Source organism: Plectropomus leopardus, chromosome 5 (genome assembly GCF_008729295.1).
Source record: "Plectropomus leopardus isolate mb chromosome 5, YSFRI_Pleo_2.0, whole genome shotgun sequence".
In the NCBI taxonomy this organism is placed as follows: domain Eukaryota; kingdom Metazoa; phylum Chordata; class Actinopteri; order Perciformes; family Serranidae; genus Plectropomus; species Plectropomus leopardus.
Window position 1 is genome coordinate 21,286,069 of NC_056467.1, and position 23,182 is coordinate 21,309,250.

At 38.6% G+C, this 23,182-nt stretch overlaps 1 protein-coding gene and 1 pseudogene across 1 annotated transcript; both read right to left on the bottom strand.

Moving 5' to 3' along the window:
• Window positions 1–1,475: 1,475 nt before the first annotated feature.
• LOC121943063 (extracellular calcium-sensing receptor-like) lies at window positions 1,476–6,085 on the bottom strand. Its single transcript, XM_042486440.1, has 10 exons — window positions 5,931–6,085; window positions 5,486–5,789; window positions 5,240–5,326; window positions 5,011–5,118; window positions 4,706–4,872; window positions 3,152–3,629; window positions 2,823–3,053; window positions 2,584–2,707; window positions 2,005–2,477; window positions 1,476–1,916 (listed from the first exon to the last, which is right to left on the bottom strand). The coding sequence occupies exons 1-10, from the start codon at window positions 5,987–5,989 to the stop codon at window positions 1,476–1,478; spliced, it is 2,472 nt and encodes an 823-aa protein (XP_042342374.1). The 5' UTR covers window positions 5,990–6,085.
• A 10,552-nt stretch (window positions 6,086–16,637) lies between these two features.
• On the bottom strand, window positions 16,638–20,516 carry LOC121943440 (annotated as a pseudogene).
• Window positions 20,517–23,182: the final 2,666 nt, after the last annotated feature.

Consider the following 23,182-nt stretch of genomic DNA (forward strand, 5'->3'; position numbering starts at 1 on the left):
TCCTCATTCAAATGATCTAACACTCGATAGGGGATGATCTATTCTGGTTTCCTTAATTAAATCAGGCAAATAGTGCGTGGATCTGAAGGATTACTCTTTGAAATGAAACAAAGACAGCCTGTGCACTATGAGAAGAAATCAATCGGCTGTCCTTTAGTCATTGAAATTTATTATGATGAGGAGAGGAAGGACGAGAGTTAAAAATGCAAAGACGAAGAAGAATGAAGGTTGGAAATAAATGTAAATCGAGTAATACAGTGTCAATAAAGCTTTCCATCTGCCCCTCCCTACATCTTTCCCTCCTGTCTGTCCCTGATGGACGTCAGCGACCCAATGTCTCTCCATCCTCCAATTTATTCTTCTGCCTTGGGAGGAACAACAGATCAATCAGCGGTGGATAATCAATGTTAGCCTGAGAGCAGATGTGGAGAGCTGGAAAAATGTCTGACATTTTAGTTTGTTATTGTAGGGAACAGCCAGGCGTGATGTTTATATGTAAAGGCCTCTGGAGTATGAGGGTTTAATTAACCAATGACAGCTGGGATTTCCACAGAGCATACCTCAGAGACCCTGGGCCTCATCATTCTATCTCAGGTCAAATCAGCATGGACACTGCTGCCAAATTCAATTCAGTGCTAGCAATGAACTGTCCTTCACATTACTATTGAGAGCTTCAAAGAGGTGTCATATAGCTGGAAAAAAAAACAACAAAAAAACATTTGATTTGAGAACAGTATTGTGTTTTTGTAAAGTGTTTGACTGATTTTTTTCTTATTACAGACAAAAAAGCCTATAGGGGGTTTGGTTTGGTTTGATTTTTTTTTTTTTTAATTTATTTTGAACATGTAAAAAAGAAAATAAAGAAAATATTATACAAAAACAGACAGACAAAAAACAAAGGTATATTGACCAAATACAAAATGACTCACTTCACATATTCATAAAGGAGTGAGAAGAAGTGAAAGCTAATCCTTCCGCATAAGTCACTGCATATAGGATATCATCGCTTTTTATGGTTATGGACTGTTTTTGTATTGTTACTGTAATTATACTGCCCATTTTTATTTCTGCACCACTCACCAGAAATAAAGTTAAAAAAAAGATTTTAACTAAAGCAAAGATGAGAAAAGGAAAGTGATCTGATATAAAGGTAAATTGTAAGGACATTAGAGAAGGTTCTTGGTTAGGATTACGGTGTGTAGTTGTGCATTTCCCGATGACAGAAGGCAGCATTAATAGCACACTACCACCATCTAGCGGTAGAATGTTACTGTTCATACAGTACAGGACAGGAGGCCTATGAACTGTCTCTGCAACCACTCAGTAATCACCCCCTAAATCACATATTTTAACATGAAATTATATCATTTACACACACACACACACACACACACACACACACACATATAAATCTATATATGTGTGTGTGTGTGTGTAAAAGAAGTGCCATAAATCTGCATTGCAATAAAAATGATCTAAAATTTTCCTGTGGCAGCTTTCGACATCAGGTGTTTCCATGTGTTCTTTTCTGGCCTTAGTAGGATAATGTAGCACTTTGGTGCAAAGATACAGCCCAGCAGTCCATAACTGGAAGCCAATATAGCAAACACCTCTGTGGCTGTGGAGTACTTCCCTGGAGAACTAATGTAGGCAGGCACAAAGGCTATCCACACTGCACAAAAAATGAGCATGCTGAATGTGATGAGCCAGGCCTCATTGAAGTTGTCTGGCAGTTTCCTTGCCAGGAAGGCCAAGAGAAGGCAGAGGCAGGCCAGCAAGCCAATGTAGCCCAGGACAAGAGCGAATGCTACGGGTGAACCTTCGTCACACAACAGAATGACAATAAAGCTCTCACGTGGGAACAATCGGCGTGGGCTGGGGGGAGCGACAACCAGCCACACTATGCAGATGATTACCTGCATTAAAAGAAATATGTCTTATTCAAACATTTGAACAAATGCTCCCCTAACAATTAAAAGCAAATAAACAGTCTGCAGTCCTTACCTGGACCAGTGTACACAAGGTAATGATTGCCTTTTGCTGTGCAGGTCCAAACCATTTCATCACATTACTGCCTGGAAGTGTAGCCTTAAAGGCCATTAACACAACTATAGTTTTCCCTAGGATACAAGAGATGCAGAGGACAAATGTGATTCCAAATGCTGTGTGTCGCAGCATGCAGGACCACTCTGAGGGCCGGCCAATGAACGTCAGAGAACACAGGAAACACAAAGTTAAGGAAAAGAGCAGCAGGAAGCTCAGCTCAGAGTTATTGGACTTGACAATCGGAGTGGTTCTGTGATAGGAGAATATGAAGGCCACAACACAGGTGCAGAAAGAGCCAATGAGAGAAATAGCCGTCAAGGTGATGCCCATGGTGTCGCTAAAGGAGAGGAATTCCACCTGTTTTGGGATACAGGCTGTCCTCTCATCATTAGACCAGAAGTCTGTCAGACAGCGCACACACTCTATGGCATCTAACGGAAAGACAAGAAGGTGTTAGCTGCTATACTGTGGCATTACCACTGCGACTGTGGGTCAGATGATCAAACATAATGTAAGAAAGTAGCCTTTCCTCCTCACCAGTCTGATTGCTAATCTCTCCCGCTGCGCAAACCACACAATCATGGCAGCAGATAGGGAAGTTAGGTCTGATTGCCTTCCTGGTACCTGGGGGACAAATGCTGCTGCACACTGACAAGGGAATCTAAGCAAAAGAGGAAATGCATACTACACTGGTCACAAAACATGTCACATAATGAAAAACTTCTTTCAGAAAATGCATTTCACAAAACACTATTTTATTATATACAGATCCATACTTGTGTTTGGTTGCCGTTCCATACAATGACACCTTCCTGTATCTGGAGTTTTTGCTTTCCAACTTTAGTAGTCTCATCGAATTTTCCAATTGTGACAAACTCCATATCTCCGTTTGGATTTAGTTGCCAGTTTACTAGGTCATACATGGCTGTAGGGTCGCCATTTTCATCAAACTTGGTTTCATCACCAAATGAGTTCAAATATTCCACCTGTTTTATGTAATGAAGCAGCTAAGGGAAGAAAGTGCATATCTTGTAGTATAAATTCTATCAATAATATTCTTGCATCACTAACTTTTATCTGAATTAATGGAAATATGGAGTTGTACCTGCCATGGCTGTATACTGTCTACATCTGGACAGGTCTGCAGATGAAATGGCCCTTTTCCTTTCACACAGCTTCTCATAGCCTCGAGTGCATGGGCAATGGCATACACAGCCTTATAGACATTGTAGGAAATCCTCAGCTGTGACACATCTGAATAGATGTTCTTCACACTCCCCAGCTCTTCAGCCCCAGAGCATGGAGGTTTACCTCCACCATTATGTTCTTGACCTTCATTCTGCACACCCAGGCTGCACTGAAACACTTCTTCCCAGAATGGTATCAGGAAGGGATCTGCAAGGGCATCAGTGCTCGAAGGATGCAAGCGAAGCAGAAAGTCTTGCAATCCAGGGATGTGTGCTCGCCGAATGGCAAATCCCATAGAACCCTGGAGGATGTGGTGATGCTTTTTGGGGGTGGAGAGGACAGCAGCTGTGCTCCAAGCTTCACTTGCCAGCCACTGTATCCCAGTGAGCCCCTGTCTAAATTAAAGATATATGAAGATGACATTTTCTTAAATTCAAACCCAATACACCAGTATCAACAAAAACCAACAATACATAGTGGGTTTTCATCAGCGATGCATCGATGCTGTGGATAGTAAGCAGAAACAAACCTCCATGCACAGAAATTGATTTTTTTTTTTTTTTAAATGGTAAGTTCTGCTTCAAAGCCCTTTCAGATGGTTCTCTCTTCAAGACCAAAGTTATTTGCATTTACTGTCGATGTGAAGTGAGTTACCACCGGAGTACATTGAGTCTCAAATACCACTTGCTGGCCAAGCCCACAGCTGATACACAGAGCCGTCTTCCCCCTCACCACAGGCAGACCATGTTGGATAGTTTATGCAGGTAGCCAGACAATGGGACACTGAACATAAAGTCAGCACACTGATAGTGCACGCAACATGTTTGCAATGGCCAGGAGGCCCCAGTTGAGTATCAGAGTATGTGCCCTGCATCGCACAAAGTCTCCAACTGGCCATTACAGTTTCCATACAGAAATGCTGGAGTTTCTCTTTCAGCATATTTTTTAAGCATTCAGTACCTTTGAGGTTATTCTAGGGAATATTCTAGAGAGTAATTTTTCTGGATTGTTGCAATAATAATATATGTACATTTGCATAAGGTAAGCATATTTATCCACTCCCATATTGATAAGTGCACAAAAAAAAATCTTCAAGGTACATTTAAAACAGACTAAAAATGTGTCATTAATTTACGATTAATCGCGAGTTAACTATGGACAATCAAGCGATCAATCGTGATTAAATATTTTAGTCGATTGACGGCCCTAATTAAAATACTATAGTGTTGGGGCGCCTGGTGGGTCAGTGAATAGAGTGGCACCCCATGTGCAGAAGCTGTGTCCTCACTGCAGTGGCTGCTGGTTCGAGACCAGCCTCAGCCCTTTGCTGCATGTCTCCCCCTCTCTCTCTACCCCTTTCACGCTCACACTGTCCTATCAATTAAAGGCAATAAAAGCCCAAAAAATAATCTTTAAAAAAAATTTAAAAATACTACAGTGTTGTGGAAAATTCCAAACTTAAGTGTCATGCCTGAGAGCTTCATCAAACAGTGCTGATGCATCTTGTTCCACAGCAAACACTAGAATCACCCGAGCTCCAGAGGAGTGGATCTTGGAAATGATAGATGAAATGGCGGTCTGTGCTCGGTTCTTAGGGATGATCTCATGAAGGGCAATGCAAGCACCTAACTTTCTCACCTAAAAGAGCAACAGGGGAATACATGACAACTTACTTCAAATTATGTTTATGGCGTGTTCAATAAGTTACACATTAAAAATTACAAATTGTCAGTTTATTCTTATTAAATTCATAATCTCAATTTGTGTGTCACCCACCTCATTGGCAAAGATGTTTGCCCCACCATGACCGTATGCATCATCCCCTGCTATCACACCCACCCAAGTCCAGCCAAAATGCTTGACAAGTTGAACTAATGCATCTACCTAAGGACAGAGAGAGAAAGAGTTATTTCTGTTGTTTCAGAAATTAAAATGTGGACATTTTTTATGTCTAGAGGTAATGGCACATTGGGAGTAATCTGATTCAGTATCTGCTGCCTCTAACCTGGAAGAAGTCACTGGGCATGGTCCTTAAAAATGCAGGAAACTCCTTTTTATCGCTGAGACAGGCACAGCTGGAGAAATAACTTACCTGCGGGGAAGAAAACACACTTTGTAATTTCATTTTATGATGTACATTGTCCAGCATTAAATGTGTCTTTAATCATTTGGTTGGCCTTAACTTCCAGTACCCAAAGGATAAAGCCACTATGGTGTGGTACACAGTTGTTGAGTAGCTATGACTGATTACCTGTGGCACATGAAAGACTCCCAGAAAATGGGCCACTACGAGAGACTGAGTAGAGCCTCCATCTCCTATCACTACTGGTACAGTCCCATAACAGGTGCCTTTACTCTGTGTTTGTCCTTCAACCCCTGAATCCTTCTCACTCCCCACTAACTCCATGGCGCCCCTCAGAGCTTGATGGGGTGTACTACATGAATCATAGATCTTGTAGCCCAGCGTGATGTTGGGAAGTAGTTTGCCATCTCTGTTGATTTCCTCAATGGCAAAGATCATCGTTTGCATCCAACGAAATGTCCGGAAGTTAAATCTGTAGGAAGAGAACATGTCTTGAAGCACAGTTTGAAGCATTTGCAGTTTTCAATGCAATCATGAGTGCGAAACCTTGTTAAAAAGAAAGAACTTTGATTTGTGCCATATGTAGCCATGTCAGCAGAGATAATAAAGTTACCTAGTGCACTGTGCAGGAGGAGGTGTCGAGCTGAAGGAGACACTGGGCTCCAGCACCATGTCATGAAGGGAGAAGAGTCCCCCCAAGATGATGTCCCCCTTTTTCTCAAGAACAGGCAGGGACTTAGACCCTGGTATTATTGTGCATTGTTGGCTCTCTTCTTGGTGGGTCTTGATGGGACAAATCACACACCATAGGAGACTCAAAAACACAAGCCCAGTCCTTTTCAAAGACAGATTGGACTCTGCTGATCTCATCCAAAAATGACTCATCCTTATTCTATTTTAAGACCCTTGATAGCTAATACATGTTTACACTAGTTCAAGTAATATTTGTTTGGATAACCCAAAGAAACAGTGAAGAATGAGCCAAGTAAGCAAACTGTAAACTGACAAAGCACCAAAAAAATTGTCAGTTGTTGGTAAAAAGCAAGCGCTAAGACAGAGAAAATAACACATTATGACCCAATTGAGATAACACAGTTTAGTACTGCAATAGTTCTAGTAAATTTGGATACAAAAGTCACTGGTAACGTAAACAATTTGCTAGAAAAAAAAATTATATGATTAACCTAAACCTATATTACAAGGTAATGTTCATTTAATGTCTCCCGGGTTCTGCATCTTCATTGCAATAGCAATGCACTGACAAGCTATCCAGTCCTGAGCGTCAAATGGGAGATGATGCCCTGTATCTTATATATGCTACCTGCCACATAACACAACTGTCAATTTGACCTAATTTCCCCCGGGCCTGTGATCAATGGAAAAATAACCCTCCTGTTTCACAGTAACAACAATAACAAAGAACTGGAAAAAAGCACTGACCATAATGGAGAAAGACGTGAGCTGTGTCATGTCACCATGTCATGCCTGAATAGGCCTCAACTCATCCTTCAGTGATTTGAAGTGGCAGGCAGTAGATCTTCATGGTTGTATCAGAACCTTATATGTATTGTTCACTGTGATAAAGTGAAAGAGGTACAGAAAATGTTTACATATGGTGCACACAAATAATGTAAGTGTATTACACTAGAGTATTAACTGAAATATAGTGCAACCTTTAAGTGGTAACATTATTTGTTTCATGGAAACAATAATTTCTTTTTTTTTTTTTTTTTTTTTACTTAATGTTTAAGTGCTTTTATAGACTACTGTCCTTATTTCTGTGTATTTCTCAGTCTTGCATCCAAACTTCTTGGATGGGGTTAAACAGGTTTCATGTAGTGAAATCAATGAGTCATTAGGTTGTTGTGCATATCATTATCAGGACAAACCCTGCAGGCTACAAAACAAAGCAGCACAGAGTGTGTAGCAAAGAGAATTTACATGCTCTTTGTTGTGCTGCCTCGGGTCACATATGTGTCCGTATTCACCTAATATGTCCCTGTGTGACTCTCAGAAGAGGAAGGACAGTGTTGCCCTAAGACAGAGTGCTGAGCTTTATGATACAGTTGTTTCTTTTTCTTTTAAGTTAGCCTTTAACAAGATCTTAGACTCAAGGGATTCTATGCTCTCAGAGGAAAGGGGTCGGCCTCGTGGTTTCTGACAACAAGCTGATTAGAATTGAACAATAAGGAAACTGCAATTGTATCAGAGTTGTCCTCACAGGGCAATTCAAGATAATTGAAACCCCTGAGTATTGGATGCTTCCCTGTATTCTATTATGCCCTTGAATGTGCAGTCTGGCAATAGACAGAAAGACAGACAGAAAAATGAAAAACAGGAAGAAAGACAGTCACATAGATAGAACAGTGAGAATAGCAGTTTAACAGTGATAAAAACAGTCAACATAATATGTTTGAACTCAACAAACATATCATATCACATGAGTTCAAACATAATATGTTTGAACTCAACACCCCTGCTGAATACCATATTATGGTATTTAGCAGGGGTGAGACAATGAATGGGGAGAAAGTGAAGACAGTCTGTCAGAAGACAGATGAGAGTCGGCAGGAATAAGAAAAAGAAATGCAAATCATACAGACAAATCAAGGGGTTCAAAGACAGAATCAGGAGTCATTTCAATACAATACTTTTTGTGGATTAAAATATCTCAGGTTTATTTTTGAAATAAGTCAATTCTGTTCAAGTTTGATGGACAAGATTCCATACACTGTGTGTTGATGGTGAAATATAGACAGTAAAGGATGGCCCACATATTCTTTTGTCATGAAGCTGCACAGTTCAAAGCTTAAGTACCTGCTTGGTTCCTTAAAGTGTGTCAGGACAAAATAGGCCATAATAAAAATAATCTCCACCAAGAACATTTGGTATAGTTTTCAGAGTGAGTGTTATGATAATTTCCCATGCAGGTGTAGGACTGCCACAGCTGTTTTACAAGTTTTACAAAATGCTGAACTGAGGTCTTACTGAGTATATTTAAATGCACACTAATATTCCAATATTATTCAGAGACATAAAAAAATATATGGATTTAAAATAGATCATGTAAATAGCATATTCTGGATATTCCAAATTAGACCTTATTTCTAAATGTAGCAGGAAATGTGGGATCAGGTCAGCTCTTTGCGTCATCATGGATGCATTATACACAAATCAACTTGTCAACAGTTTTAAGGTTGTGGTAGAGATGCATTCCCAAAAGCCCACATTAATGGTCATAAGAAGGCAAACATATACTTTTAAACATTAGAAAAGACTTGGATGTTAACAAAACATATATCAAACCACTAACGTTTTCAAGAAGGTGTTTGAAAGATGAAAGACAGACGCCATGTTTACATTATTCAATAAGTCTATTACTGGTGGAAAGCTTTGAAAAAATCTTGGCCCAAGTGACAGCCGTTCCACTTTTCCATATTTTGATGTGATATATGACATTTTAGGGCACATGAATTGAAGTATGTACAACAGCATGTCAACTGGAATTTTAGTGGAATATTCATTTTCATTAGCCGTGTAAACAGTTAAATAAGAATATTATATTTCTTGGAATAAAGGCAACAATTCGGATATTTTGCCCGTGTGAGCATAGTCAGTATTACTGTCAAACCTTTTTGCCTCTACAGCCTTATGCTACTAATCTAGGCCTAATTTTGTCAAACCTTTTTATGGGAAATGCTACAAATAAAAATAAGAAAAGACCTGATTAAAGTTTTGGGATGTTCATATGGAAAGGTAGCATGACACATATGTGTCTATGTCTATGCTTGTTTGTGAACTTGTACAGTTTGACAGTTGTGTGTGAACTTGTTCAATAATAACATGCACTGAAGCATAACACACACCGATTGGGGAACACTTAAGGTTGTTATTGTGCATATTCTGGAGGGGAAGTGGCATTATGGCATCATCCTAAACCTGCCAATTTACCTTTTACCCAGGGGGTTTAGGGAGAACAAGGGGATAGCTGGGCAAGCAAAGACAAGCAAGTGTTTTCGACAAGACTGATGACATCTGGGCCTGAGGCTGTGAAACAGGAGCTCACCAGGTGTTATGTTGGAAATTAATTAATTTTGATGTTTAATGGATGGTGAACTCAGCTCTTTCAAAACAAGCTGCTTACATTAATTAACAAGACTACAGCAGACTCACTATTCAGTATCAGCTATGCTAACTACTTTGATATTGGAAAAAAGCAAAATCTTTAGGATCTTTTAATGAGACAAATAGCATGTCAGAGCCTAATCCTAATGCTATAATTCTCCATCACATGGTGCTTATCGAAAACACAAATGGTTTTCCCCAGAGTTTCTTCAGATAGTTCACTCATTATGAGAGATTAGAGAAAAATATTTAGGTAGCAGTTCATTGGGTTATAAAGGGGTCAACATTCTAATTTTGCAGGGCAGCAATCTTGATGCTTTATTAAAGTTTTGATGTTTCTTGGCCTGATTTACAATCGTCACTCACAGAATTCAGTTGTAACTCTGAGTTGTAACTCTAAGATAATATGTAATTTTAATGGAGTTTACAGTGAATGGGCTGACCGCATAGGGTCTGGATGATCATCAGTCCGCAATTTAGATCCCACGTAGACTGTACGACATATATAATTTCTCTACTTTAATAATTGGTTATCAGAGGACAGCAGCAATTTTGCAATTGGTTTTGTGTGGGCAGCCTAGAGTTTGGCTTGCCTGTGGGTGAGTGGCATTAGGTAAGGGCTCGGGGACCTGGGGCCAGGCCTGGGGATGGGAACATTCTGGAGGTTAGCCTGGGGCTGCAGAGTTAAGGTGAAGGGTTGAGAGCCAAGCCCGGACACAGGAGATGGTCATGTCCACCAAGTGTCAGCATACAACCATGGCAATGTCTGGATGATTTTTTGCTGAGCCACAGCAAAACGGAGTGAGCGAGTGAGTCAGTCAGTCGGTCAGGCATTACGTTTACATGCACAGTTAATTCCAGCTATGGTTATAGCTCAATTAGGCTATTTTCATTGTCCAAGTATACAAGCATTGTGGGAGATTCTCTTCATTGACTGAAATATGTCCAACTCTGCCACTGAAGGTAGCCAGTTGATATTTCTGGTTGACCTATTAAATCACACACCAAACATGTTAGCAAGCACCAAATAGGTTGCATGTCGAACAGTGAAACCATGCATAACTTTGTCGGCGCTATACATTTTGTACATAATACTGTACACACTTCTTCATATTCTTTGGTTTTTCCCAGCTGTTGTCTTTGAATTTATACTTTTCAACTTAAGGCAAGGTAAGGTAATGCAAGTTAAGGTAGATTTATTGGTCATTTTTTGAACAAAAATTAAATGTCATTGGTTCTTGATCCTGCTACATCTTTTAGTTGAAAGTTGAGTCGATTAGAATGAGCAGCTGCTATGAAGATTCCATCCAATTGCCTGGTGTTGTTGCTGCTGATGGCATCGTTCAATTTCTGCAGTGCATTTTTTGAACTTACATCAGAGTCGTTATGCCTCCTAACAATGTCTGCCCATCCAGTGCAACAGCTTGATCCGGGATATTAGGGGTTAATCATGACTCCATGGAGATGTGCGCAGAGCAGTCCCAGATCCCCTGCTGCTGAGCGAGCCAAAATCACACCGACTGGTGGTACCAATTCTTCTCCCTCTTTTTGTCCGGTTCTTTCAGTTTCATTTCTCCTCTGTGGTCTGACTGGCTTGTTGGTGTATGTTGTCAGTGGGGACCCTCTCGTGGTCTGCTGCATTCAGTCCAAGCACCACACTTGGTATCAAGAAAATAGAAAAATATAGCGAAAAAGTAGCAATGATTTGTGGAGCTACTGGCTGCATCTACATATGCTGCCGTCGCCATAGCAATTGGGTAAAGGCCCAGCAAAGTGACTATTGGTCAGACCTTGAGAAATAAGACTAGTCATTCAGCTGTCCTTTCCTTTAATTTTAATTGCCCTTTGTTGTTTGTTTCTTGCAAATGATCAGATATATTGATGAAATGAAACCTTTATACTTTCATCTATTAGTTTGTATTTATGTATAAATTGATATCCATATTTATATTTGTGTCTTATTATTTTTATGCTTTTTTTCATATATTGACACTTTTATTATGTGTTCAAGGACACTTTATAAACTGCTTATTACTACTACTACTACTGCTCCTACTAAGAAGAACAGGCGGAAGAAGAAGAAGAAGAAGAAGAAGAAGAAGAAGAAGAAGAAGAAGAAGAAGCATTGCTATAAATAGTAAAATCATGATCTCCAATTTAAGTCCTGCCTTTCAGCAATTACATAGTAATACCAGGAGATGGCAACATTGCCTCTGCTATTGGGATAGTCCATAGTTTACAAGGCAAAGACTTTTCTGTGACTAAGTGTGTCCCTGTGTACTTGTAGTAAACACAGTGTGGCAACAAAACAAGGTCACAAGGTAAACAATTAGATTTTATTTATTTATTTTATTTCATTTCATTTTTTTAGAGTTTGGTCAACCTAAAATTATTACTTCTACCGCTCTTGGTGGCAGAAGCTGGAGTTTTCAACCATAAATGATAATTGTAACTGTTGTAACCAGAGGGTGGCTAATGTACATGTTAATACAAGTACTAAATCATACCATTGAAAATCTTTGTACATTCTGAATTCCCACCTAACACAAACATCTGAATATTTTTTTTTTCAAATCAATACCCCACAAGCTACTAGTGCCCCTGATTTGGAGTCTCTCTTTTAGATAACAATATACTTCCAACTTTTTTGTACTAGTTTTGTGAAGGACCCTCCCTCTTTGAACTTGACAATGTTGTCTTGCATAAGCCCAGCTCCATGATATTGGGAAAAGGGTGTAGAACAACATGACCTGGCCAGCTTAAGGTTAAACCTGAATACAGATTTTAAGCTAGGCTGTATCGTCCAACATCCGTGCCAAAACTACTAATACACTTGTGGCTGAATGGGAGAAAATCACTGTGTTTAGAGATCCTGTGCGCAGTCCTCACAGGAGAGTGTAGTAGCTGCATGTTGGTGAAGATTCTGAATAATCCAGGTCGTGGTAACCCTGGGTTCAACTGGGATTGCTTGAGTTTCTTGAGGACATTTTACCTCTTCTTCAGTTCTGACTGGTGGGGAGTCAAAGGCTTTAAACCCTGTGTTCAGAGATGTTAGGATCACATGTGAGTCGTTGACCCACCTGGACAGCATGAAGCATCGTTATGGTTAAGTGGGTCCATGTGTGAATGGTTATTAAGCTGTCTGGGAAGGGGAACTCTGGTCTGTTCTGAACGTGGATGATAAGTGTTGTGGTCCACCTCCTAAGCCACCAGAGGAGGTAGCCTATGATACCATTTATCACCAATTTACAATGCTTTTAGATGAGAGGTGAAAAGTCTTAATGAAACTCAAGCAAGTCCTGTTGCCTACTATAGAAAACTAAACTATAAGTTAGTAAAAGTTGTAGCTTTCACATATTTTGATTGCTTGGTTTATGAAAAAGCAAAAGAAACAGTCCACAAACCTCTACCATAACCTCACTGTTTTGTCACAATCCCAAGTATGGCTGCATCCACTGTTTTCTTCATGGCTCTGTGCTGCGCCATGATGTTGAGTCAGTAAGCCTATCCACCACATGCGGAAGCTCTGAATTCAGTTTATATTTCACTGCAGTATTAGCCTAATGTAAGTTATAGCTGACTATAATGTTAAAAGGGCAATGTTAATCAATTCAACCCTGTTTGCTTCATTGGCTTTTACAGTTTTAAACAAGACCTGGTGTGACAGTAATGACTCACAGAGCATTAAATACAACTAGAAAATGCATGTGGATGCTTAGAGCTGAAATCAGTTTAAAACCATGGCAGAAACTGTAGAAATATATATTGCTGAAAATGCAGTAATATATTACAAATTGTTAGAAAAAAACTGGCAGAAATTAGAGCTGAACTGCTTTAAACTGAAGAAGCTGTGGGTAAAGTGTGTCAAAGAGTGTCAAAGGTAGAAGTTGATGTTAACTTCTTCTAGTACTAATAGTAGTAGCAGTAGTTGAAGTAGAAATAGAAGTAGTAGAAGTAGCAGTAGTAGTTTTTTGTTCTAGTAGTGGTAGCAGAATAAGTAGTAGTACTTATATTAATACTAGGAGTAGTGATAGTAGCAGTAGTATCAGTTTCAGTACTGGTAGTAGTGGTAGAAGTAGAAGTAGTGGTATTAGTAGTAGTAATAGTAGTTCTAGTACTACTAGTAGTAGCAGTAATGGTAGTAGTAACAGTAGTAGTGGTAGAAGTAGTAGTAGTAGTAATAGTGGTAGCAGTAGTTGTAGTAGAAATAGTAGTAGTTGGAGGTGTTGTAGTAGTACTAATATAGTAGTGGCAGCTGTAGTAGTATAAGTTGTTGTATTAGTACCAGCAGTAGTAATAGCAGTGGTAGTAGAAGTCATAGTATCAGAACTACTACTACCAGTTTGCTAGTAGTAGTAGTGGTGGTAGTAGAAGATGTAGTTGAAGTAGTTGTAGTAGTAGTAGTAGTAGTAGTAGTAGTAGTAGTAGTAGTAGTTGTAGTAATAGTAGAATTTGTTGTGGTTGCAGTAATACCACAGAAACATACAGGAGCTGATGGAGGTCTGACCTGCTAATCAGAGGCACCTGTGTGTCAGTCTTGAAGTGATGAGTTATTGGCAGATCTGATAAAACACAGAAAAGTACTGCTTGAAAAACACTTGCAACAACAAAAACATTCAGTGATGTTGTTGAAGTGTTCACAGTGTGAACTGTGAGCACCATGAGATGTTACTGAGGAGATCGATATGTCAAATATGTGGATTAACCCTTAGAGGGCTGTTTCATCAAGATGTGACTTGTGTTTAAATGAGCCTAACAAATCAGTTTGTTTGATAAAAACACTCAGAGCTGATCAGAGCCTGAATTTAGCAAAACGTTTCAGAGGAGGAAATTAGTCCAAACTGGACCAAAGTTTTGACACACGGTTGGTTCTTTCAGGACAGAGTGTATAACCATGTTGTTTTACTGTTGTTTTGTCTGCTAACTTGTCTGTGAGAGTCAGTTCATGATAAATAAATCAGATAGTTTAGTTTGTAGATAATTGGTCTCATTTTCTGAGGGTTTTGGGTACAAGTCCCTCCTTTAGGTTTCTCTCAAGTTATATTATATCACAATAACACTGTAAAATGTTTCATAACACACAATTTCATTTATAATTCATTGTGAAGTTACTGTCAAAACTAAAATGTATGGTCTATTTTAAGAATTGACCTGACTAACTGGATGATTTCTGTCAACCTTTCATTGATTCCACTTCACACACAAAAAAACCCAATGCCAAACAAACTTTTTTTCCCTTTTATTTACTATAAAAGTTTGTTGAGGTAAAAGGCAAGAACATGGTCAATAACAGTGTCATATGCTGGTCTCGAAGGCATAACCTTATCAAAGCCCTCAATTTCTCCAGTAGAGATCTTAAGGGAATCATGATGCAACAGCTCTGAAAGAGTTTCCAGTGGAACCTGAGAGGACACCTGTGGAGACAGGCTGGAGACACTGTGAACTCTAAAGGGAATTTGTAAGTTTGTTAGAGCACTTGTGAAAGGGAAAAGCCTGAGGTGTAAGTCATGGTCAGGCCTGAGGCATCTGCACTTCACCACATGTGTTCCCACTAAATCAGCCCCCAAAAGACATATCCTCTGGGGAGATCTGAAGTCTTTCATTTAACCAACAAGCATCTCTACAAACACACAAACAACAATTTCTTTTTTAATTAAAGATATCCTAAGAGGCATATCAGCTGACTACTAAATGTCCCTTTGGCTGACAAACAACAATAACACCAAATTAAATATCACACAGTCCAATGCCTCTCTAAATTAGGTGTATCGAATTGTTTATTTTGATGTGTTGTCAAAAGTCTAACTTTTATTACCTCATCCAAATGCAGAACTTCCTAAAAATGATGTAACATGTTGGGGACTCACCTGCATACGTGACAGGACCGTTGTGTATCAGCCAACAATAGATAGAAAGTTGCCTAGATCACTAAGTTTCTCTGAGTGACTATCACTTGGTTTTAAAGTCAGTAAGATGTAGTTCCACATATATGAGAATTACAAACGATGCCTGAAGTGTTTCAATGATGTTTATATCAAGGATTTATGATTTCACGAAACATGGATTAATACACTGAATAAATATCACATTCTGAATCAACTATGTATATAACCTGAATGACTTGTGCTGTCATGTTAAAATAGTAGAGTCTATGCATGTTTTTTTCATGGCTGTGAATTAAAAAAAAACATAACAACAAAATAAGACTATACATGTAATGCAATATTTAAATTTTATTTTCATTTTCTTGATACATGTTGTAGAAGTGCATAAATTGTGTGTGTGTATATACACACATATTTAATTGAACATGGAGATTCATTCTTGACCATAAGATCACAAACTCAAATATAAGCAGCTGAAAAGGTTTAATTGTTATTATTGGATCTCCCTGAGCCTGTTCCCATTCCAAAAAACATCATTTACTATCACTTTTGCTGTGCTTGCAGCATAAGATTTAAAACCCTGATGCCAAAAGCCACCTTTCGTGTGCACATGATGAGAAAATGGCCAGACAGAACCATTCACAGTGTTGTGCACTTGCTGCAGCAGCACGTCATATGGACGACTGCCGTCAGTTAAAACGACGGTCAGACAGAACCTGTTGTGTATACCACTGGATGGCATCAGGCTGATACACTGCCAATAATGATGTATTATAAGCAACATGAAACATCCTATGGGGCATGTGGGAAGAGTGGTGGATGGATCCAACAAACCCTGGACTTTCATGTGGGATTGTGGTGTTTGTCTAAATATGATGTTTTTGTTTTTTTTTTTACCATGCAGCTCTTTCACCGAATCCTAACCATGTGCTTGTGTTGACATCACGGTAGTGGCACCCCAGAACATCAATAGTGGATTTCAAGAGCGTCATATGTTGATGTGGAAGTTCACTGCAAAGTGGTAATATGTGACGACTTGATATAAGAACATGTTGGCCAAGTACATGAGAAAAAATATCTTCTAAATTACACGTTTTGAATAGACTCCACACTGCACGTTCTCTGGAGATGTTGCTTATGCTTTACAGCCTGGTGGTAAGTGGAGTACTTGTGATATTTAAAACAAATTTCACCACCCTAAAGTAAAAATCAATGCAATGCCAGTGCTACTTGCACTCTGGTTAACAATTTATTATATGAAAAATACATTAACACTAAAAAGCCTTTCCCACCATAACGTTTTTCGGTTTTCAGAATGATTTTGGTGCCCCCTTCCCCATCATATTCTTTTTTGTATTTTTCTCAGGTTTCAGTAATATTATATAACATTTTGGAATAAAAATACAAATGAGCAGTCCAAAGCTTGAGGCCAGAATAGCAAATATTTCAACAGCAACACTGAACTTCCCAGGAGAGCTGACATACGCTGGGATAAAGGTGATCCATACTGCACAGAATATCAGCATGCTGAAGGTGATAAATTTGGCTTCATTGAAATTATCAGGCAGTTTCCGAGCCAGAAAAGCAAGTATGAAACACAACATGGCCAGAAGTCCTATATACCCAAGTACAGCCCAAAAGCCTACAGCTGAGCCCAGAGCGCACTCTAAGATAATTTTGTCCTTGAGTCTTTAAAATTCTTGAATGGAAAAGGAGGAGAGATTGTCAACCAGAGGATGCATATGATAACTTGTATTAGAGTGAAACCCAGGACACTGAGTTTCTGCTGTGCAGGCCCAAACCATTTCATCACATTACTACCTGGAAGTGTTGCCCTGAAGGCCATTAACACCACTATAGTTTTCCCCAGAACACATGAGATACAGAGAACAAAGGTGATGCCGAAAGCTGTGTGTCGCAGCATGCAGGACCACTCAGAGGGCCGACCGATGAAGGTCAGAGAACACAGGAAACACAGAGTCAAGGAGAAGAGCAGCAGGAAGCTCAGCTCTCAGAGTTGTTGGCCCTGACAATCGGAGTTTTCCTGTATCTGAAGAAAATGAAGGCCACAACAGCAGTGATGCATGTTCCAAATAAGGATGCAGCAGTGAGCAGTGCTCCCATTATCTCCTCATAAGACAGAAACTCTGCCTCCTTCTTTACACAGGCATCTCTTCTCTGATTTGACCAGAACTCAGGGTGACATTGCACACATGTGATAGAATCTGAAAAATAATATGCAAGGAAATGTTAGACTTGTTCAGTATATTTGTCTTTGTTTTTGTCTCTATGTCACATCATGTATTCAAGACAGACATGAAAAATTGATTATTCTGATAGTTGCATTGCGTCATTGTGAGTACACTCCCAAGAGATATTATTTATTGATTTGTGGTCAAAATGTTTTCATTTTCTAATTCCAATTTTCAGTCTAGTTCCACATGCACTTCAGTTCACTCTCAATGCGTTATCACTGTTTCAGAGACAACGAGAGATAAATCTCAGCACCTCAGCAGTGAGACCAATACCGCATGATTGGATACCACTAGGGTAAGGTGTGAAAATACAGTAGGCCTTATTTGTTATTTGTGTGAATTATCACTTTCATAGTCAGGTATTAGACTTGCTTAGTACATTTCTCTTTGGTTTTGTCTCCATATGGGATCTTTCCATGAATAAAGGACAGACACTATATGATGATCTTCTAATAAATAGATAGCCATATGACAGCTCCATTGTTCTCTCATTAATGATTTGAATTCTGTGCAGTTAGGGGTTGGGATTACGGTTAGTGCTAACCCCTAAACACAACATATGGTATAAAGCAGAATAATTCACTAGTTTAACCCTTTCGTGATCAATTATTATTGACTCAACCTATGATTTGTATCAATGTGTTCAAGATATGTTTTATTTTATATTTGCCTTTATTTATAATCCCTCAATACTTCAAATTCAAATTACAAAACAGTTTGTTAACATTGCCATGCCAACTTAAAAACCTCTGTTTAGTCTTGCATTTAATTATACATTACCTGTAATGTTGCTTATTTCTCCCTCTGCACATCTTATACAGTCATAGCAGCAGACAGGCTTTCCTTTCTGGAGAACCTTGCGAGTTCCTGCAGGACACTTCTCACTGCAAACTGACACAGGCACCTGCAAGAAAAAACATGAACAAGGTCAAAATGTAGGCATTCACTTTGACAAGATTTTGTCAGTAAGTTCAAAACTGAACACAAAGTGGTAGCAATGAATAATAACTTACCATATACACATTTATGACAATTCAAATAGACTGTAATCAAAAATTACGGTGGCCTACCTGTTGTGAGTTCTTTGCCCAAATTAAAGACTTATTTTGCAGATTTAGCTGTTTGTCTGCAGGTAAAGATGCATCATAAAGACCAACTGTGACAAAGTCAACAATGCCATTTTCTGTTGGCTGCCAGTTTATTATTTCATACTTTGCTGCAGGGTCTCCATTTTCATTAAAGTAAACTTCATCTCCTTCCTTTGTTTTAAAATTAATCTTTTTTATGTGTTGTAAGATCTATGAAGATATGCATTGATATTGAAGTATTATTTAAACATTTGTGGGCCTATCAGCACAACAACATGATAGACAGACAGCAACAAAACATCTATCAAAAATCCCTTTCAATGCATCAAAACAAAACAGTTTAAAACAATGTGAAAACTATAAGTGAAGTCTTTCATGTTTAACTCACCGTATATGGATCTAGCTGCACCCTGTTGTTACATGTTTTATTACAGCTGAGCATAATACTATGAAGAGCATGGGCCACAGCATACACTCCTTTATAGACATTGTTAAAGATAGGCATGAGCGACATATCAGTGAAGCTGTTTTGCACTCCAGTCAGATCTTCATGTCCAGTACATTCTCTCTGATTCACTGTTGATGACTTTGACTGCTTGAACTTACAGCTGAATAATGTCTCCCAAAACTCTGTAAACAGTTTATTACTAGATGATTGAGTGGCTTCACATCCAATATGAACTCTCTCATGCCACTGACATGTGCTTTGGGGATGGACAGGCCTATGGCACCATCCAGAATATGATTATATCCATGGCTGCAGTTTGGGAATCAGAGATCCAGGCCTCAGTCCCTACCCACTGGTACCCAGTCAAGTTTGGTGAGACAGCTCGTGTATTAGCAAATCATATCCATGTGATTGGGAAAGGAAAGTGACAATCACCTTAGAAGTGGAAGCCTTGATAATGTCAATTATCTTTCTTATTTTGTCTGGTGGATCTGTTCTAAAGAAAGACACAGAGTATTCAAGACAGATTCCCAGCTGCTGGGCAGTTTCTGTGAATGTGGCCATGCCATTATTTCCATAATCATCATTTGTTCTAATCGCTCCAACCCAAGTCCAGCCAAAATGCTTGACCAACTGGGCCAGGCTCTGCTCTGGTAGTAGTCACTGGGTATTGTCCTGAGGAAGGATGGGTACTTTGTTTTTATCACTGAGGCAAGCACAAGTTGCAAAGTGGCTGATCTAAAAGAAAAAAAAAAATAAAAAAAAAAAAAAAAATATGATATATATATATCCCAATACAATGAAGAAATATAACATTACACTACATTTTTATTTTAGAAGGCATTACAAATAACAATTAGTTTACCAAATATTTTAATAGTGTGATTTTTTTTACCACATTACCCACCATGGGATATGAAAGGGTCCTATGACAGTAGCAATAGCCATCCAAGGAGAGGAAGAGGTCTCTCCCACAATGGCCTGCACTTGTGCAGGTCTGGCACATGGTTCCTGGGAAGGTGTACAGTAGCACCTCATTACCATTAATCAAGCCAGTGTAAATCTCACACCTCTGGCAATTGAGCACAGACATCATAGATCTGTAGCCCAGAGAGATGCCAGGCAGTAGGTCTGTACTGTTATTAATCTCCTCTATTGCAAAAAGCATAGCTTGGGCATATTGGAAACCTCTGAAATTCAAACTAGAAGCAGATGGTACAAAAATGGGAATTAAAAGACACAATTTAATCCTTCAAACATGTGATGGTACCAATACAATAATGCGTATATATAAAAGCATTTAATGGTTATATACATACAAGAGGGTACTACTGAAATTAAAAATACATTTACAATATAATTTACCTGATGCATTGCAGAGGAAGTGGTTTGTGCCATGTAGGATTCCTGTCTTTCTTTCCAGCTGCTGTGAAAAGAGAAGATTCCCCCCAAAGTAATGTCCCCCTTCTTATAAATGAGGGTTCTCAGGATCTCCTCTCCGCTTGCACACCAACTCCTCAGCTTGAGAGAAACGACTTGCCACCAACAAACAGCTGTAAGAGTGCCCAACCCTGCTCTGGCCACCTCTGTGTGGGCATCATAATGTCTAAGAGAGTTAAACCATGCATTGGCATCACATCTACCTTAATGTAAATGAAAAGCTTGCACTGGTATTTATATATTTTGGAGCATATTAAAAATGATTTAAAAAGAAAAACAACAACAAAAAAAACCCAAACAACAAACCTAAATAAGGTGGAGGGAGAGAAAGAGAAAGGCACCAAAGAAAAAATAATTTTGGGCCTTCACCATATTTTAATACTCCTGAATATTTTCTCTGTTTTTTTTCATCAAACAAGGACGCATGTCATCAAATATTAGTTTAATACAGTTTTTCTGTATATAAAAAAATTATCATTTTTATATTACAGGTGAGGTGAAATTTATACTTTTTTTTCTCTGCATGAGTCTTTTCAACTTTTAATGTAAGAGTGGGCCTAATAATCAGCCTATACTTATTTGGATATAGAAAGAAGAAAAAAATGTAGCACATGCTGTTGTAGGCTTCAACTGGCTTCCCCTAGACAGACATCTTACGTTAATTTTGATATCTTTGTTCTGCTCTGTGATTTACTTGATACAATGCAACACAATACTTAACTATTATGACCTTATAGAAGCTGATTGCAACTGTCAGATGCAGGTTCTTGGCGTTGTTAAACACTGCCACAATCACATAAATGTATATTCACCATTGTGGTGGCTGATTTGCGTGTTTGATAAGTAAGGTGGAGAGATGCAACATAAACACATCTTATGATTTAAGGCAAACAGAAACCCACTCATCTATAACCAGTCTAGTTGAGAATAATTAGCAGAGGAGTTTTTAATACCCTAATAAAGCTTTATTTTAGATGCAATTGAAAGGCTCTAAATCAGTAGTTTCCCAAACCTCTGCTTGAGTCCCACTTGTCCTGCAACACAGCTGACTGAAATGATCAGTTGTTATGATCATTAAATTTGACTGTGTTGCAGCAGTGAAAGATCTGCTGGAAACATGGTACTCAGGAGAGGCTTGGGAAACAATGAAAACAAATGAGAGTGGCAGACAAGCCCTAACCGTTTCAACTGCATTTTCCTAATATGTTGATATAGTCTCTCTCTCTCTCTCTATATATATATATATATACAGTTTGTTGCGCCAAGATCAGGGTGACTATCAAACACAACAAGTCAAAATGTACATTTGGTTTTGATTAATTTTTGTTATATTTATTTCTTTTCGGTTGTCCTACACACATTGTTGAAATGTTTCATAAGTATAAGTTTTATGCTTTTATAGCCATGTCCATACGAAGATGAGTTTAGGTGTATCTGCAAGGCAAAGTTTTTTATGTATGGACATTTCATCAGCAAGGAATAGGCGTTTGGGAGCACAAATATGCTAATTTTTTAAACAAAGTGCTGAAACAATTAGTGAACTGGAAATCTGAAGACATCAGCCTTGTGTTTGCATGTCTACATCCCATATGCATCAGTTTTCCTGAACCGATGACGCCATAGTTCCACCTCTCCCTTAAGCTGCATGTGCAACAAAGCCAACAACAACTAAGGACAACAACAACAACAAAAGTCGATTACAGCGTTGTGTTTGTGTTCCTGAAGCTAACTGAGCATGACATGCATTTTACAGCAAATTCTGCTTCACACAATGTCTCCTTGGCCAGTTACTTTGTGATTCGTGATTCTGCGTGCATCGTTTCTTCGTATGTTTGTTTACCCATTGAAGTCCATTAAAGGGCAAATTTTATTTTGAGCTGTTCCCTGTCTTATTCTCTGTTTTTGGTCAAATTTCAATGTGGCAGCGTTACAGCGCCACTTACAGGCCTGGCATATGTACTACAGCATTTTCAATATGTTTTTTGATGGACACACATTTCTTGAGACGCTTCCGTGTTTACAGAAAACTTTTTTTGTATCAGAAATTTCAGACTTAAGAGGTAACAAACTTATATGAGATCTAACTTTCTAACACCAGGTGCATCTTCATCAGTTATAAACACAAGTTTTTGTAAGGTTTACAAAACCTCAAAAAGGACCTTTTTTCTAGATATTATTGTGATCAGACTCACGTTTCCTCATTGAATACTTCTGTTTTAAGCATATATCTATAAACTAAAAAAACAGACCAAGTAAATAAAAAGACAAAAAAAAAACAAATCAGTTCCTGCTCTTCATTAAACAAATAATCATTAAATTGATCTTGGTTCCCTTTACCAATTAAATGTTTCTTGTATTGTCCTCAGGACCTAAATAACATTAAAAAGCATCATATCAGTTAACTAAGGCCAGAATAGCAAATATATAACAGCTACAGTGAACTGTCCCATTTGACATTGTGGGGATATACATGATCTGACTGCAATAAATAAAGTAGTATGCTGAAAGTGATAAATTTAGCTTGACTGAAATTTATAGGCAGCTTTTTTGTGCCAAAAAAGCAAGTAGAAAAATAACACAACAAAGAGTCCTATGAAAAAAGATGATAACACGAATGCCTTTGC